The sequence below is a fragment of the Ctenopharyngodon idella genome, chromosome 16, assembly GCF_019924925.1.
Source record: "Ctenopharyngodon idella isolate HZGC_01 chromosome 16, HZGC01, whole genome shotgun sequence".
Lineage (NCBI taxonomy): Eukaryota > Metazoa > Chordata > Actinopteri > Cypriniformes > Xenocyprididae > Ctenopharyngodon > Ctenopharyngodon idella.
In genome coordinates, this window is record NC_067235.1 from 3,659,473 (window position 1) to 3,678,342 (window position 18,870).

The 18,870-nt window shown below is 37.7% G+C and overlaps 1 protein-coding gene across 6 annotated transcripts; it reads right to left on the reverse strand.

The window, feature by feature from the left end:
- Window positions 1-301: 301 nt before the first annotated feature.
- On the reverse strand, window positions 302-18,127 carry fez2a (fasciculation and elongation protein zeta 2a). 6 transcript variants are annotated; one of them, XM_051864908.1, is made up of 9 exons: window positions 17,731-18,125; window positions 14,916-15,024; window positions 14,707-14,823; window positions 13,032-13,164; window positions 12,710-12,960; window positions 9,734-9,814; window positions 7,492-7,567; window positions 7,318-7,383; window positions 302-2,148 (listed from the first exon to the last, which is right to left on the reverse strand). In XM_051864908.1, the coding sequence occupies exons 1-9, from the start codon at window positions 18,039-18,041 to the stop codon at window positions 2,132-2,134; spliced, it is 1,161 nt and encodes a 386-aa protein (XP_051720868.1). In that variant the 5' UTR covers window positions 18,042-18,125; the 3' UTR covers window positions 302-2,131. The 6 variants fall into 6 exon arrangements, with proteins under 6 accessions (XP_051720868.1, XP_051720869.1, XP_051720864.1 ...); XM_051864904.1 differs by lacking the exon at window positions 302-2,148 and adding an exon at window positions 6,805-7,067 and having other exon boundaries at window positions 17,731-18,127; XM_051864906.1 differs by lacking the exon at window positions 302-2,148 and adding an exon at window positions 6,805-6,998 and having other exon boundaries at window positions 17,731-18,126.
- Window positions 18,128-18,870: the final 743 nt, after the last annotated feature.

An 18,870-nucleotide genomic window follows, 5' to 3' on the forward strand; every position in this document is an offset into this window, starting at 1 on the left:
ATTTTTTTTTTTTTCTCTAGTTAAGACTTAAAGGTATGTGCCTATACACTGACTTAATAAACATGAGAAATATTCATAAAGTAAAAGTGTCAAGTCAAGTCAAGTCACCTTTATTTATATAGCACTTTTTACAATGAGTAAAAGTGTGACAACTAGCTCCGGTCTCCAGTTTCAAGAGAAACTTGCAGTTGCAGATCACTAGCAATAATTTGTCAGGCTAATGAATATTATGATATTATCTTTCAGGATTTAACAAATATTGATTTTTCTTTAAAGCAGAAAAGAATGAGAAATAGATCAAGCTTTTTTAAATATATATTTTATTTTTTGCTTTGAAAAGTATAAATAAATGTAAGAAACATAAATTTCCATATAGTTTATACATATACAAAACTGTCAGACACAATGTTAATATCCAGTCATTATTAATTTTACACAAAGAACAAACTAAACCTCTGAAATGATTGACCATTGATTGCTGTCCAGCTAATTAGAAAGTCTTGTTATGTAACCAATTCAACAGGCACACAGCAGATCTTACATTCAAACACTGGCACCAGAACGCAATCTCACCAGCATGTAGATTTGTTTAATAAGGCCAATGTGTGTCAAGTCATGAAAATACTGTCACGCACCGGATGGCTGGTCAGCGCCATGCATAGATTTAAACACAGATTCTTTATAATATTCTCATAGCAAAATCAATGGTGTAAAGCTATTTTTAGAGTGAATTGATGTTTAGTGACATAAGGCATTTTAACAGTTAAAAGAATGGTAAGTGCACACATTACAGCACAACTAATCAACCCTTAGGATTGGAACTAAAACACCCAGTGGTGATATGAAAGTAATACGATATGTTGTAGATCAGTGGCTTTCAGCTGGTTCTCCTGGATTTTACATTGGACATTAAATGGCCAAACATAGTGCCAAAACGGTTTATCATGCAAAAGTAAAAAAAAGTTTAAAATCAAATACTAAATTGGAATAATATTATCATGAAATGCACAGCCTCAACAATATGCCAAATTACTAATATGACATATGCGAAACTGGCAACATAATAGTCTGTACCAGGGTTGCCAAGCCTGCGGTTTTCCTGTGGAATTGGGCTACTTTTAAATTATGATGTTTATAATCACTATCATGTAGTGATTTTAAAGTTGTGTATAATGCATAACAGTGACTGCAAAATATATACAGTTTTGGGCTATTTTTGATTGGCCATTGGGCTAGTTTTGTGTCGCAGACCTGGCAACCCTGGTCTGTAAACATCAGTGGAGATGCAGCTTCATTTCACATACTGTGTCTGTCTGTCTGTCTGTCTGTCTATCTGTCTATCTGTCTATCTATCTATCTGAACAGGCCTGAAACTCATTTTTGGGTTGTGACCCATCATTTGAGAACCGCTGATTTAGATCATACAATACTGGGATAAACTGATGTTTACCATGGGATGATAACAACTTTACAAACCCACACCTCTCTCTGATAGGAGTCACGCTGCATTAATATATTAGGACTATCCACCTTATTTTAATGTAAGATTTATAACTTGAATGTGCAAGGCTTCCGGTTCAAGTCACTTTCAGTTATTCTAGCCGAACAAAAACAGTCCGTTATGCAGCTTGATGTTACAAATTGGTATTTGTTGTGATATTATTTTAATGTTCTATCATAATTATAAATGAACTGGTTTGAAGTGCAAATTTTTACCATTTACTGCACTTTGTTATTCTTTCATTATTTCCCTATAGCGGCTAATGAATCAGAATTCTGGCACATTCACAGAGAATAGCTTACTTGCACGTTGAAAAATAAGGTGGATACTGACATTTACATTGAGACAAGCCCTAAAATCCAGATCTGGATTTGTCCTCCAATCACTAAACACACACATAGCAAACCTGCAAACACATAAACACAGAATACTGCAAACTGTGAGGTAAAACATGCAAAATACAGTCCGACACATCAGTACAGAGAACTGAAGTCAAACACATCGTGCATTGATCAGCTAACAGTGAGAAGGTAAAATCTGAGGATCACAGTGAATATAATCCCTCTGTTTTCAAGGAAACCAAGATGCTTCTTCGATATGCATGAGAAGACTGAAGTGACTTTCCTCTCTCTAGGTGGGACAGAGCACTGTGAACGAGAAATCATGTTCAAGTTTTGGTATACAGAAATCATCATAAACAGATCAATGCTTGCTTATTTGATAAGTAGGAAACAAAAGTAGAATTTAATCCATACAATGACACTTTATAGTGACCTTCTGTCAGGATCCAAAAATAATCAAAAACACTATAAAAATGTCATAAAAGTAGACCGTATAACGTGCACACTATAATTCAAGTACACTTCTGAAGCCTTATAACAGCATTTGCTGTTGAATTTGAATATATTGTAAACTGTAATTTATTCCTGTGATCAAAGCTGAATTTTCAGCATCATTACTCCAGTCTTCAGTGTCACATGATCCTTCAGAAATCATTCTAATATGATGATTTGATGCTCAACTATTATAAATTATTATTGGTGCTCAATTATAAACAATAGTTTTTATCATTGTTGAAAACAGTTTCATTTTTTTCTGGATTTTTTTTTTTTTTTTCTAGGATTCTTTGACAAACAGAAGGTTCAAAAGAACAGCGTTTATTTGAAACTGAAATTTTTTGTAACATTATAAATGTCTTTACTGTCATTTTTGATCAATTTATTGCAGCCTTGCTCAATAAACATTAATTTATTGATTTTAAAAAAAAAAAAAAAAAAAATCTTACCACAAACTTTTTAATGGCAGTGTACCACGGGTTGCACAAAAATTATGAAGCAGCACAGCTGTTTCCAACATTTATAATAATCAGAAATGTTTCTTGAGCAGCAAATCAGCATATTAGAATGATTTCTGAAGGATCATGTGACACTGAAGACTGGAGTAATGATGCTGAAATTTCAGCTTTGATCACAAGAATAAATTAAATTTTTAAAGATATTACAATAGAAAACAGTTAAATAAAATTGTAATAATATTTCAGAATATCCCTATCCCTATAAAGGGAACTCGTGCTGCATCGTAAGTTTACGACACTATGGGAACGCCTCTGAGTGATTCTGTCTTGAAGCCAATGTCTTGAATCAGTCCAATGGTGGCTCATGTTTTGAATTATTCGAATATCCTGGGGCTTAAAGAAAATGGTTATGGGGTGATGCCTAAGGTGGAGCAGACGCTTGCGAGCTACCTCTCCCCTGATTCAGCATCGTCCCTCAAGGCCCCGACCCTTCCCTCCAAGCCACTAAAAACAACTTTGGCTTTGGCTGGGAAGGCTTATATGGCAGCAGGTCAGGCCGGTGCATGCTTGCATACTATGGGCATTTTGCAGGCATACCACACCGACCTGCTTAAAGACCTTCAACGAGAGGGAGGAGCCTGATTCAGATGCAGTTCGAAAACTGCATCAAGCCATTGATTTGTCTCTTCGGGCTACCAAGGAGATGGCTAGAGCAATTGGTCGTACTATGGCAGCTCTGGTAGCTGCGGAAAGACACTTATGGCTGAATCTCCATCAACGCCATCAACTCAGTTGCTGAGAGGTTTCAGGAGGCTAAAAAGCAAGCGGTAGCATTCCAGCAGGTTCTCCCTCATCGACCGAAGGTCTCAGGGGCTGCTGGGCGGGAGCAGCCCCAGTCGCACACCAGCTCTTCACACAGGGCACAACAAAAGCATAGCGTTGCTTCTTGAGCTCACCCAAAGAAAGAACTGAGGCCGGAAAAATACTCGAAGCCTCAACATGACAAAGATAAGACAGATCTGAAGAATGTCGTACTTGCCAGGAAGACTTCAGCTAAGAGGTCCTGACGCCAATGTATGCAGGTATCCGCTTCAGGGCACAGAGCTGACTACTCTAAGTACATCTAAATCATGCTGTAAAAAAGCTAAAGTTCAAGACGTTAACTTTAAAGCAAATCGTAACTCAAATCAGATCTGAGGACTGGTTTGTCACGATAGACCTTAAAGAGTGTGCTTTCTCCAGCACAGAGAAACACCTTTCTGGGCGTAATATGGGATTCTATTATAATGCAGGCACATTTGTCTCCTGCACACATAGAGGTAATCCTCTCAGCAGTAAAAAAAACTGAAGCTAGGCCAGTCATGTAGTGTCATACCCCTTTTCCACCAGCACGAACCGGGTGCTAGTTCAGAGCTAGTGCTATTGCCAGTTCAGAGTCGCTTCAACTGTTGAGCCTTCTAAGAACCGGTTTGCCTTTCCACAGGTTAGAGAGCCACCACAGAGCCAGGTCTTACATCACTGTATACATCCCATCTTTCACAGCAACGCTAGCATGGCAGCGCCAAACACACCAAGCTTGTTCGAGATGCATCGGCTTCTCGCAGAGCGATCGGCGCATGACATCAAAGCACTGCGAGCGCGATCTAAAAGCACAAGGCGTCGTATGCTCTACAAACGCTCCCGTGGCACTCTGATTACACGCCGATCAGTCTGTGCAGCTCCGATGCATCTCGAACAAGCCTTCCAACAACAATAGCGGACGTTTTGTTACTACTGATGCTCATGGCTTTGCGAATGTACATCGGCATCCAAACACAGCTCACCATAATTTGTATAGACGGAGATTATAATCGAGCTGCTATTAGCTCGATTAGCTGCTATTTCAAAAAAGGCGGTCACAAGTTTCTTGTTGGTCACGGTAACCCCACCCCCAGCCCCTGACGCAAGCGGTTCTTACTTCTAGACCAGCAATGTTTTGGTGCTACTTACAAACCACTTTTCCTGGTTCAGAGCTGGTGCTTTGGGTGTCGAAACCCTCGAAAAGGTTCTTGTCCCAAGGCCCAGTGTTGGGAGCTCCTTGTCGCTGCGTGATGCTTACGACAGATGCTTCCCTCACGGATGGGGTAGCGGTCCTGGAAGGCCACTCGACTTATAAATTCTAGGCATATAAATTGCCTAGAGATAATGGCTTTGAAAAATTTTAATCCAGATCTTAGGGGCCATCATGTTCTTGTCCAGTCAAAACCTTGGTGAATACTTACTTAAAATCATCAGCGGGGTCTGTGCTTGCGCCCACTTTACAAACTGGCGCACCAGATCCTCCTGTGGGCCCAGGGGAAGTTGCTATCACTGAAAGCAGCTTTTGATATATTTTTACTAGTGGGTGCAGGGCACTATAGTTCATTTATGTAAGTGAGGATAGCAAAATAAAGTAAACTGCGACATATTATACCCAACAATTCTTCATACAGTGGACTACCAGTAAAACTGATAAAAATTAGGAACCAAAAATTGACATGCAGACGTGGCATCGCCAGGATGGTGGCCGTCTGTTGTTAGTGGCTCCTCTTTGGCCAACTCGAGTTTGGTTCTCGGACCTGATTTCCCTCCTCGACGGCTCCCCTTGGGAGATTCCAATCAGGAGGGACCTTCTATCTCAGGCGGGGGGCTCAATACTGAGGTTGTTGAGACCATTCTTCACTCCATGAGGAAACTTAATGCTTTTAAATGGAGATTGTTCTCTTCATGGTGCGAGATTCATCATTTAGACCCAGTTAACTGCCCGGTTGGTACAATATTGGAGTTTCGGCAAGTTTCTCTGCAGGGTTATCGCCTTTTATGGTAAAAGTGTATGTGGTGGCCATAGCTACTTACCACACTCCTTTGGGTGGTGGATCTTTGTGGAGGGACCCATTAGTATCTCGTTTCCTCTGTGGCACTTTGAGGCTCAGGCCTGCAGCTCACACAAGGGTTCTGGCATGGGATTTGGCCTTAGTACTAGAGGGCCTTTCGGCTGCTCCCTTAAGCCTATCGAGGAGGTTTCAGAAGAGTTTCCGACCTTGAAGGCATTATATCTGTTGGCCATTACATCTCTCAAAAGAATTGGAGATTTAGAAGCCCTTTCGGTTTCTGTTTCGTGTTTGGAGTTTGCACCTGGCATAGTAAAGGCTTTTCTTCACCCTAGGCCGGGTTATGTTCCTAAGGTCCCCACTAATGTGGCCAGATCTATAGTATTGCAGGCCTTCTATCCTCCGCCCCTTCATACATCAGACCAGGAGAAATTAAATCTGCTTTGCCCAGTGAGGGCACTTGATGCTTACGTTCACAGGGCAGCCATGTGGCGTAAGTCTGATGTATGTTTTGGGTCACCCAGAAAGGGGTACCCAGCATCTAAGCAGAGAATGAGCAAGTGGGTAATTGAGGCTATTTCTCTTTGCTTATAAATCAGCTGGTCAGCCTTCTCCTTTGGCTGTTTGGGCCCATTCTACTAGGAGTATGTTGGCTTTAAAAGCCTTGCTTTCTGGGGTTTCTCTTCATGATGAATGTGCTGCGTCGCCCCACCATACTTCCAGCGCGCCTGTTACCGACATGCTTCAGCCTATCAGAAGCTGACATGGTTTGGTTCAGGGGTGCTTTATACCTTCCTGGTCTTGACGTCACCCGCCTATGATGTTCCATCACACCATTGGGCTGATTTCACACGTGCTTCAAGACGCAATCACGCAGAGGCTTTCCCATAGTGTCGTAAACTTATGACCTGAGGTTACAGTCATAACCGAGGCGTTTTTACTGTATTTTTGATGTGGACTTGGTGAGCAGAAGAGGCTTCTTTGACTGGTTGTGTATGTTTTAATGATAAAGTCATGCAGATTTGAAACCACATGAAAACCACAGTGAGTAAATAATGACAGAATTGTCAATTTTAGATGAAACCATCCTCTAATTCCTTCCCTTAGATTGTATCAAGCCATTAAAAGGAGTGAATAAAGCAAAGCCCACACAGGGGATCTACTGCATGTAACTGAGCAGCACTGACCGTTACCAGGTAAGTTTAGAGGGAGGCTGGAGTGAAATATTATCTGTTGCTATGGTAATGGCGGGTAGACACATTATAAAGCAAACACAGATGCACTATGATCTAAATGCTCATTACCTATTAACTAAACCTCTTACAAACCTCACATACCAGCACAAGAACAAATCCTGCAAGAACAGAGAGATCATGAAGGAGGAGGAGGAGAAGATGATAACGGAAGATGAAGGAACTGAGATCTTAATAGAATGTAAACAAGCAGTGTAGAGTTTGTGAAGATTATCATGATGAACAAAACATGTAAGAATCATAAACTGTTGATGGTCACAGAGCTTATATTTTCTGCAATAATCCAAAAGTCAATGGAAAAATCCTATTGTTTTTTTTGTTGATGGAACCAGTGTGAACTTAAGGGTTGACCTACAGAAATACATCATCACTGCAGTGCTCTGTTCTCAAATTGTACGCATTTCTGTTGAGTGTTGTTACCTTTGAGGATGTAATCTGTGAGGAGGCTTGGGACTTTATCACTGTCATCTCTCATGGCTTCTAAAACTGTAGAAAAACAAATGTTAACAATGATATGTCAAGATTTATATACTATTTTCAACTTGTAACAGAAAAAGCAGGGCATTCATTTGAAATTAAAGCACTTGGTCTTACTTTTGGTAAAAATCTGAAGGTCTTGGACTGATGGTGGCCCGTCTTTCCTCTCGTATGGGATGACTGTTGTTACATACTGAATAAAAGATAAGCACATATGGGAGGGGTTAACGTGCCACTGCATGATGGGATGTGTCTCAAAACAGTGTGTGTTCACTTACTATCTGCACAGTGTTAGGGAAACTACTTTTAACTTTTTAAAATGTCAGTATTTATGTAGCACAAAATCAAAAAGGATCTCTATAAGGGTGAACACATTACTTGTATGGATACATCTCACTAAATACAACTAAGTAAACTAAACACCCTAATTTAGGGACAGTTTACACTTTAGCATTTTCAACTAAAAACAGAAAACTTTTTATGTGTTTTGGCCATTCATTTGCACAACAACAGCGTTTTAGCGGCCTGAAAATGCAAACTTTTGAAAACGGGTTTTAAAGTGCAAGTTTTTGAAAACAATACCGTTATTGTCTAAACTACAAAAACGCGAAATTGTGAACGCCATGCGCATGAGTATTATGTGTTCAGTCTATAGCTGTGTGTGTTTCTTTACAAAGTGACATCGCCAACTACTGGTCTGGCAGCAGAATACAGCGTTTTTAATTGTTTTTGCAGATCCGTGTGAACAGGGATCATTTCGACAATGTTGCGTCTGTACGTGAAAAACGTGAATGAAAAACTTTTCGTTTTTAGTACACCATTGTTGTGTAAATGTGCCCTTAAACAACTCAGATAAAGCATATGACAAGTTAAGCACCAACAATAACTCCAAGATTGTTAGCCAAATCCTTTTGACCTACAATAATTTCCTAAAAAAGTTCCTTTGAGATCTTAAGTTAATATTTCAAAAATGTAATAACATGTTTACGGTTCTCTGAAGATGGTTAATGGTCACATGACATACAAATAACATATTTAATGTTTTTACAGACCGCTTTTCTGCAGTTATTAACATTGTAAATCTAGCTTTTCTATAATTATACAAGTTTATATATTTTATGTTTTATTACAATGGCATTATATGACAGAAAACTGGTTAACGCTGCTGTGTGAGTGTTTCGAATCTGTTTGACATCTTTCTCTCTTCTGACTACCATAATCAAGCTCTCGATATTTTTTTTCCACTTTTGGAAAGTCAAAAAAAAAAAAAAAATAAAAAAAAAAAATATATATATATATATATATTTTTTTTAGTTTCTGTTGACAACTATAGAAGTTTAACTAACTACACTCCTGAGCAAAAAAGAAAAAAAAAAAAAAAAAGAAAGAAAAAGTTCGTTTGAGTTTAATGTGAGACCAAATATTCACTATAGGGTTCAAAACTGGACTCTTACCAGGCCAAAACATCAGTCTGATAGACTTGTTCTCAAGACACTTCTTGGTTGTCTTAGGGCAGGAGCATTGTCTTGTTGAAAAATAACATCTGATCACTGCTCTTTAGATAACTTTTCATTTGTGGGAAGCAAGCTGTTCTGCAATATTCTCCTGTACTCCAAAGCATTAAATTACTTTTAACAGTGAAGTAGATCACCAATAGCAGCAGCTAAAAAGACACCTCTTCCTCCATGCTTCACTGTGGTAGAGAAGATTTTCAGCAGATTTTTGTAGACACTGTTCTGGAGCATCACCATGCAACTCATGTTTCCTTGTGATTCATCACTCCACACACAACTTCCCATATTTTGCCAAAAACTTCATTCTGTCTTCGATGTTCTTCTGAGACTGCAATGTCTTTTTAAGTAGTGCATTTGCTTAAATTTAGCTAATTTCCTGACTTGATAATAATTTGTGGTTAAGACAATTAAAAGATTAGTGTTTAGCCAATTTGGGCTTGGCCCCATTTTTTTTTTTTTTTTTTTGCCCAGGAGTGTATGATGAATTCCACTTGTGAATGTGAAAAGGGTCCATAGTAACAGTATAAACTATAAAAACACCACTATTTAATTTATTCCCAGTTCTGAATAAATTCATATTTCCCTCACCTGCATGGCATACACGCTGGATGGCATTTTTCACTGATTCTGGCCCGATGCAGCATAATTTTGCAACTAATCGGCAACTAATCAAGCATAATTTTGCTACTAATCCAAATCAGCTTTGGGATTGACGTCTATGATGCCCAAAACAAGATATCTGGGTATCCACCTAACTAGGCTTCTGCAAGCAACATATTAGAGTTCAATTTTATGAGCAGATTCAACAGACTCAGAAGAGAAGAGGAACCAAGAGATATAGCCACCTGTTTCTCACTGCCCCCATTCCTAAAAGTGTGCCGAAAACCATTTTGAATGGCAGTAGAGATGCCCTCCACGCTGAAGCGCTACAAGTACAGAACAGAGGAAAGAAGAGAAAGAGATCGGGACAGAAAGAACAGAATGAACGAGGAAATAAATCACATCAACTACAGCAAGAGGTAATTGAGGAAGAAGAAAGAGCTTGGGATTGACATAGATCTCAAAATGTGTTTCAAAATGTGTTGCTACTTGTGATCAGATATCGTCAAAAGTTGTTTTGGGGTGTGATGGGCACAATAAATATGGTCAACTAAATCTCAAGCATGCTTGCTTGACGTACCAGAACCAATGAGGTTTGTTCTCGTGTGTCACGCAAGCATGTCTGAGCTCCTGCATGAACCAAAGAGGCTGTTCCTGTATGTCAAGCAAGAAGTTGAGCTTGTACACCATTTTTGATGTCCTCTATGTATGTCTGTTGATCAAAGTTTATAATAAAAGCCTAAATTACATCTGTTCATCACATAAAGTGATTGTTTCTCTTCAGAAGACTTGGAATAAACCCCTTAATTCATATTGGATAACTTTTAGCATGTCTTTATAAACTTTTTGAAGCTTGCTTGTGAGGACTTGAATGAACAAAAATGTAAAGAAAATGTTAAATATATGTTCATTTGTGTTCTCTTGATAAACAAAAGTCTTATGGGTTTTAACTAACCCTTTCAAGTCAGCATGAATCAGAAGTTATGATCGGCTTTACCACAATAGTTCGATGCATTTCCAAGTGAAAAGGCTTATTGAACAAGACAAAAACATAGGGTGGGACTTCATTTTATCGATTGGTTGTTGGTTACACTGTGAAAAGTGAGCGTTGTATACTGGAATGGAGGCAGATCTGAATGTGATTGGCTTAAATGTAGCACAGTCAGCGAACAGAAATATGCATGAATTAATCATTCACAATAACACCAGTGACATGGATTAAAGTCAGCATGAAACAGAAGTGGTGATAATCTTTTCTTCCCTATTGTGACGTATATCCTTCTGAAACAAGAACAAATGTAGGGCAGAGCTTTGTCCATGAGGACTTGATTGGTTGTGGTTTGCTATTGGTGGATCTCATGTGACAGGTCATCTGCCCTCGTCATCAGAAAAGAGATGTCGCTGCAAGAGGGAGGGGAAGTTATTTTGATTCAAGTTTACGAGGAACATGGATTAAAAAAAAATAAAAAATTAGGGAGGCATCGAAATGAAAAATCTGGGCCGAAACTGAAACTTCAGGATGCACTTGGCCGAAAACCGAAACGAAAAACAAACAATACATTAATAATCAATTAATTATTCTAACTTATTTAATACTCAGCACTCAAATAGCTAAAACTGAGTTTCACAAACATTTAAATTGCACATAAGACAGTTTTTATATCAAAATTTAATAACAAAAATGTTTTTACTCCAGTTTTTTCTTTTTAAATATTACAGTTTCATTTAATTGTTTATAACCTTTTTTCATGACATATTTATTTAAACATGCATTCAATAATGAAGATATCACTAACAGGTTAAGTAAAAATATAATGAATATGCAATACAGTGCATATATTTAGCTAAATGCTCTTCTCTAGAGTTATTTTTTTCTAACTAAATAATGAGTATACAGACAATAAATAGCTTTCTTGAGGTAAATGTACTTAATGTAGTATAACCTACAAGCTGTTTTATTGATGTCTTTCTCCGGCTGAAACACAGATTGAGCGATTACATGAGACAGGATTAATTTCGGTAAGTTGTAATGTATCTTTCAACATACCTTATGATGTTTATTTTGTCCTGTAACTAGTAGTAAAGAGGAGATGAGATGATCAGTTCATGTGCGCTTGATCCGCCGAGGCGCTACAGCGATCTGTCACGCCGTATTAAAGAGCACCAAAAAGACATTTCGGTTACACTTTACACTAAGTTTCGTTAGTTAACATGAACTAATAATGAACTGCACTTATACAGCATTTATTAATCTTTGTTAATGTTAATTTCAACATTTACTAATACATTATTAAAATATTGTTAACATTAGTCAATGCACTGTGAACTAACATGAACAAACAATGAACAACTGTATTTTCATAAACTAATGTTAATGAAGATTAGTAAATACAGTAACAAATGTATTGCTCATGGTTAGTTCATGATAGTTAATACGTTAACTAATGTTTAACTAATGAACCTTATTGTAAAGTGTTACCGAAATGTCTTTTTGGTGCTCTTTAATACGGCGTGACAGATCGCTGTAGCGCCTCAGCGGATCAAGCGCACATGAACTGAACACATGAACCTAAGTGTTACCAACATTTTTTGTTTGAATTTCATAATAAAATCAACAGAATTTTAAAGACTTTGCTTCATATAAAGTAACAATGTACAAAGCTTTTTGTGATTATTGTACAGCAGACATGCAACAAATCTTTAGTGAAGTTTTGTTCATGCTGCAAATCAGAAAAAAGCACAGACTAAAAGATTTTAAATTTAACAAACCATAACATTACAGATTAAAATCTTAATATTAATAAAAGAAATTAACATTGTCAATCTAGAGCTAGTGTCCGCACAGCTGACGTTTTTAACTGTTGTAGTTTATCCACACTGTGTTCATGAAATAGACGCTGAACACAGTTGAAATGTGCCATCAGAGAAGCGCTAATTAAACACCTGTTTCGGTCACCGATTTCGGGCCGAAACTGAAAATAGCTTTTTCGGTAGATGAAATGTCACTGCATTCCTAAAAATAATGATGTGCACAGATAAATCATTTATAATGAATGCTGCAATTTTCTATATATAAAAAAAAAAAAGAGTCAATATTGGTTTCGTGACTTTAAGAAAATAAATAGGGTCAATTTTGATTCCATGTCAACTTTTAGTGTGTGTGAAATGCCTCAAGGCAAAAAAACACTAAATTGCCCGATCTAATGACTCCTGCTACTCACAGAAGACGGCAGCCTCTCTGATCCCGACACATTCTTCACTTTCCTCTTCTTTTTCAGCATCTCTCGGTGCACCTTCTGTCGGTTCTGTACATCTATGAGGACCGAGATGAAGCTGTTCTTCACCTCCTTCTCAAACTCCAGCTCATCCCTCATGGCCAGGTGCTGAATCAGCTCCTCCGAATATCCACGTATGGCCATCTCCACATCCTCCAGCTCATCGTTCAGCTCCACTACAGACATCAGCCTCACTCCTGCACAGAGAGTACTCGCTCAGTCATGCTTTCAACAACCCCGAACATGTCTTTCAGAAGGATGTACTCACTCTCCTCATAGATCTGGCTGCTGTGAGATCTTTGGCTCTTCTGAGAGATGAATGACAGGTCTGAGTGTGAAATATTCTGCTCCGATTCCATCTCTGGAGAGTCCTGCATCAGCTCCTCTATCTCCTCAATAACCTAAAAATAACGTTTCGTTTTAGATATACAGTACACTACTGTCCGTTTTGGGTTGTTAATGTTTTTTTGAAAGAAGTCTTTTTTGCTCACCAAGTCTGCATTTATTTAATCAAAAATACAGTAAAAACAGTAATATTCTGTAGTATTATTACAATTTAAAATAGATGTTTTCTATATGAATATATTGTAAACTGTAATTTAATTCTGTGATCAAAGCTGAATTTTCAGCATCATTACTCCAGTCTTCAGTGTCACATGATCCTTCAGAAATCATTCTAATATGATGATTTGCTGCTCAAGAAACATTTCTGATTATTATCAGTGTTAAAAACAGTTGTGCTGCTTCATATTTTTGTGAAAACATTTTTTTCCAGAGTTCTTTGATAAATAGAAAGTTAAAAAGAACAGAATTTATGTGAAACAGAAATCTTTTGTGACATAAGTGTCTTTGTTTTACTTTAGAGCAATTTAATGCATCCTTGCTGAATAAAAAAATCTTAGTTTTATTAAAATCTTTTCTCTACTGTAAAAAAGTTTGGGGTCAGTATATGCTTGTCCACTGTTTTGATTTGTTTTTTTCTGGTTATTTTGCTCTGGTATCTATGGAAGCTTGTTTCCGCCACAAAATTAATAATGTAACTACGACTTTTTGTCTCGCCTTTCTGACTTTTGTGTTCCCTCTCAATTCCGAGTTTATATCTCACAATTCACACTTTATAACTTTCAATTCCGAGTTAATATTTCACAGTTCAGACTTTATAATGCGCAAATTCGGAGTTTACATCTCACAATTCGGACTTTATAACTCACAATTCCGAGTTTATATCTCACAATTCAGACTTTATAATTTGCAAATTCCGAGTTTATATCTCACAATTTGGACTTTATAACTCGCAATTCCGAGTGTACATGTCACAGTTCGGACTTTATAACTCACAATTCCGAGTTTATATCTCACAATTCAGACTTTATAATGCGCAAATTCCGAGTTTATATCTCACAATTTGGACTTTATAACTCGCAATTCCGAGTGTGTATATTTCACAATTGGGACTATATAACTCGCAATTTCAAGTTTATATCTCACAATTCGGACTTTACAACTTGCAAATCCGAGAGTATATCTCACAATTCAGACTTTATAACTTGCAATTCCGAGTTTATATCTCACAATTCGGTCTTTATAACTCACAATTGCGAGTTTATATCTCACAATTCGGTCTTTATAACTCACAATTGCGAGTTTATATCTCACAATTCGGTCTTTATAACTCACAATTGCGAGTTTATATCTCACAATTCGGTCTTTATAACTCACAATTCCAACTTTATGTTAAGTGTTGAATTTGTGGAATTTCAAGAAATTAAGTCAGAATTGCAAGACATAAACTTGTGAGGAAAAAGTCAGAATTGTGAGGAGAAATGTCACAATTACCTTTCTTTTATTCCGTGGCAGAAATGAGCTTCCATAGTGGAATAAACTAAAATAATTCATGAAATATGTTTTCTGGTTAGGAGTGATGAGTGAGGTTCAGTCCACACCTGTTCAGCAGTGAGCAGCGGCTCCTCATTGATACAGGACACAATGATGGAATGTGTGTCCATCTGCTCCCTCAGGTCCTCATCATCAGACAGATCCAGGTTCACACTCTCCACCCGCTGATGGAATGACATAGAGTAAGCATTAATTTAGTCTGAATCTTATCATTGGTAGTAAACTGCACCAACACAGGTTCTGGATTCAGACTCACCGGTCTGTCTTCGAGGCTCAGCGTTGAGAGGTGAAGCGATCGGACTCTAGACTGATTCCAGTCCACTGGCATGACGTTGCTATAGTTATCCGTGAGAGCATTCCAGATCCTTCATGGAGAAGAGAGAGTATAAAGCCTTGGGTATACATAGTTTTTTTGCACAGTCGAACGCACAGCCTTGCAAAGTATACTTCGCTTGACTCGTACGCATACACAGGCGTGCGACGCATGCACAGTTTTGAGCAATCTCTCGCCACGAGTTACAAACCATGTAAATATATTTGTATTCTTTCATGCTAGAGTTGTACAAATGAGGGTACTTTCTAATCTCTTCACACAATCTCTTGTCTATGTAGGACTCCATCTTCGCTGTAGCTTGCATGCGTTCTGTTTATGCTGTTCTTCTTTGACTACCCTGTGAATCGACACCCCCAGGGCACGGTTGCCACCTTGTGGTCAAACTAATTACTGCAAAAGAAAATTAAATGCGCATGTGCGACCACTGGTTACAAAAATCCGGTGTAGTCAAATTGGGTCCCCCCTGAAAATCGGGTCTCCAATAGGACCCCATGCGATCCCATTGGTTCAAACCAGAGATTGTATATTACAGGGAGATAAGAGGGTCTGTCTCTTACCATTGGAGAAAGCGTAACAGCTAACTTAATCACGTGCGGCACCTCTCAGCCTATTGTGTAATGGCAGTGACATCAGTGCCTGCCATTCAAAACTCCTTCCCTGCGTACCGCCAGAGCTGGAGCGTTAGCATTAGCCGTTACGCTTTTTTGGCTAAAGATCGCAGGCTTGCCTTCCAGTGGCTTTGTTTAAAGTACTTTTAATTGGTACTCTCTTTTTACTGCCTGTTTACAATTACTACAAAATCATGTTATGATAAATGCTGTTTTAACTATGTTATAATGACCATTTGTCTGTATTAGTTAGCTTATGTACTAGCATAGCATAAAGATGTCCGATTATACACGCATTTGCACTTACCCTACACAATCACAATCATTTTTAATGTAATTATGTGTTAAATGTTACATGTCCAAATATTTTAGTTATAAATACAACATATAAATGATGTTCAATTATTCACTTAATAGGCTATTATAATTATTTATCAATTAACAGTTAATCAAGTATAAGAAATTACTTTTAATTGGTTTTATTATGCACTAAATTGTTTTCTTACACATTACATAGTGTAAGCTACATGCATGTTTTAAATTAATATCATTCGTATATGCTTAGGATAATCATTAACTGACAGTTTGGGGAGACCCGATTTCGATGGAGGACCCGATTTGTCATGATACCGGCAGTGCGTGTACAGTATGTGCATACTCTTCTGACGACGAAATTCATGTCACGCGCACTGTACGCTGACCCTCGCGGACGCATAAAAGGTGAACTATACTTTGGGCTTTAGACCAAAAGACAACATCCCTCCCACAAAGAGCTAATAGACCGTAGTCAGGGTAGCGCCATATTAATTTTTGACAGTAATGAAAGCAAGGTCTAAAAAAAACATTTAGACTCATAACTTACTGTAAAACATTTTCAGCTGGTTAAACTTAGAAGTGAAAGTTCACCTGCTGCCTTAAAAATGTGAGTTAACTCAACTTGAAGATAACCTTTGTTTCAACTCAAAAATAGTCAAGACAACGCATTACTTTAAGTTAAAATTTAAACTTTAAAGTAATGCATTGTCTTGACTATTTGTGAGTTGAAACAAAGGTTATCTTTAAGTTGAGTTAACTTATGTTTAGTTGAGTTAACTCACATTTTTTAAGGCAGCAGGTGAACTTTCATTTCTAAGTTTAACCAGCTGAAAATGTTTTACAGTGTTAAGAATCTCTGTCATTACATTAGATAATTCAACTGAATTTATCTTTACATGCAACAGTGGCAATGAAAACCTAGTAGATGCAGAAGAAACCTCGGGAAGAAGGAATCAAGATGCAGACGTATTTAAAAAACACCTTCACTACCACTCAACAGTCTGGGGTTGGTAAGATTTTTTTTTTTTTTTAAATAAGTCTCTTATGCCCCGCAAGGCTATTTATTTGATCAGAAATACAGTAAAAACACTGAAATATTATTACATTTTTAAATAGCAGTTTTCTATGTGAATATATAGTAAACTGTAATTTATATCCAGTGATCAAAGATGAATTTTCAGCATCATTACTCCAGTCTTTAGTGTCACATGATCCTTCAGAAATCATTCTAACATGATGATTTGCTGCTCAAGAACATTTCTGATTATTATTATCAATGTTGAAAACAGTTATGCCGCTTCATATTTTTGTAGAAACCGAGATACATTTTTTTCAGGATTCTTTGATGAATAGAAAGTTCAATAAACAGCATTTATTGTACACTTTTGTAACATTATAAATGTCTTTACTCTGACTTTAGATCAATTTAATGTGACACTTACTTTGTTATTTCTGTCTTAAGAGACTAAATACTTTTTTGGGACTCATGTAACTACATGATTAGACTATTACTATACAAATATTTACAATTCTGTTTGATTGTCTCTGATAAATCATGCCTGTTTACAAGAGACAGTAAACAACATCCAGTCACGTGACCTCTGCTGATGCACAGGAATTATTCATGCTGACCATTGCTACTCCGTTATAGCTAGTAATCAAACTCTATCATCTGTAAACAGTGCAATGGAAATGCTACAAGAACACAAAATGAAGCTTAATTCATTTGATCCACGCTGTATATTCCCTGTCGGACATCATTCCATGATGATGTACTGTACATTAATTTTACATGTATGCTTTTGTTGACTTACTCATCACATTTCAGAGTCGTATCCTCACTTATTGGCGTCACTGGATATATTGCGTCCGGTTTAGAGTCTACATTTTGGAAGCATAATTGTAACTTCTCGTCGAAGTGTTTGATGATCTCGTCTGTGCATGTGTAAGAGCTCATCTCATTCTCAAGCGCGCTCTCGGTGTCTGAAATTCCATCCAGCAGCAGCGACATCTCTTCAGCGCTCACGTGAACCCGCTCCAGATGGATATTCCGTCTCGTTCCGCCCTTGAACGCGTTGAAATCTTGCCACTCATCATCATCTCTCTGCGCTGAAGGCTCCGCCATAACTGCAAATAGAGAGACGCTCTGCTCTAAAAAGACACGGCCAAATTACGAACCCTACTACGGCGAAAGCCTAGTTCATGAATATTAATTAGAACATACTGGCGGCGCGTAGAAACCTTCAGAGCCAGCGTACGCTTTTCAGCCAATTAGGTAAACCCGTTGTATGAGCGTCACATTGCGTAATTAATATTAATGAGCAACTGGTAAACTTGCCTACTGGAGTTGCGTCCGTGCTATTATTTCTGAAGCATTGAATTGTAAACCACACCAGTTCTTAAATGTTGGATGTAAATATCAGTGTAAGAAATTTATAATGTAACGAAGCAAAAATGTTTACAAATAGGCTACTACTCATAAAACTGCCCTGAATAATTCACAAATCGTATTGAATCATTCAGAGTGCTTCTCGAATTCACTGAACCGATAATCCGATAATAATGTCTTATTCATAGCCATATTTTTCTCCTCTTCGTAGTGAGTCGAGTACCGATCATTAAAAGGATTTGGAGTGAGAATATGTCTGGTTGGTCGAAAACTGTGATAAACGTAGCCTTCTGGAGATGTTGACTTGACGGCATTTTTGTATGGTTGTTTTATATGTTTAAATAAAACGTCCAAAACAATTTCAAATTATTATATATTATAAATTAAAGTTAAACGAAAGCTAGTCTTTTCTCCCCTATCGTTATGTATATCCGAGTGTAACAGCTTCTCGAACAAGAACAAATGTAAGGCGGGACTTGATTTTGTCTGTGGGGAATTGATTGGATGTTTGGATAGTTGTGGTTTGCTATTGGTGGATCTCATGTGAGTGACAGGTTGCCCCGCC

What these genes read in the sequence shown, in the direction of transcription:
- fez2a (XM_051864904.1), bottom strand. Translation starts at nt 18,041, where the DNA reads ATGGCGGAGCCTTCAGCGCAGAGAGATGATGATGAGTGGCAAGATTTC. An exon ending in CCTTCAGATTTTTACCAAAA is followed by an intron (nt 7,384 to 7,491) that starts GTAAGACCAAGT and finishes GTTTTTCTACAG; the next exon opens with TTTTAGAAGCCATGAGAGAT. An exon ending in CACAGATTACATCCTCAAAG is followed by an intron (nt 7,068 to 7,317) that starts GTAACAACACTC and finishes CATTCTATTAAG; the next exon opens with ATCTCAGTTCCTTCATCTTC.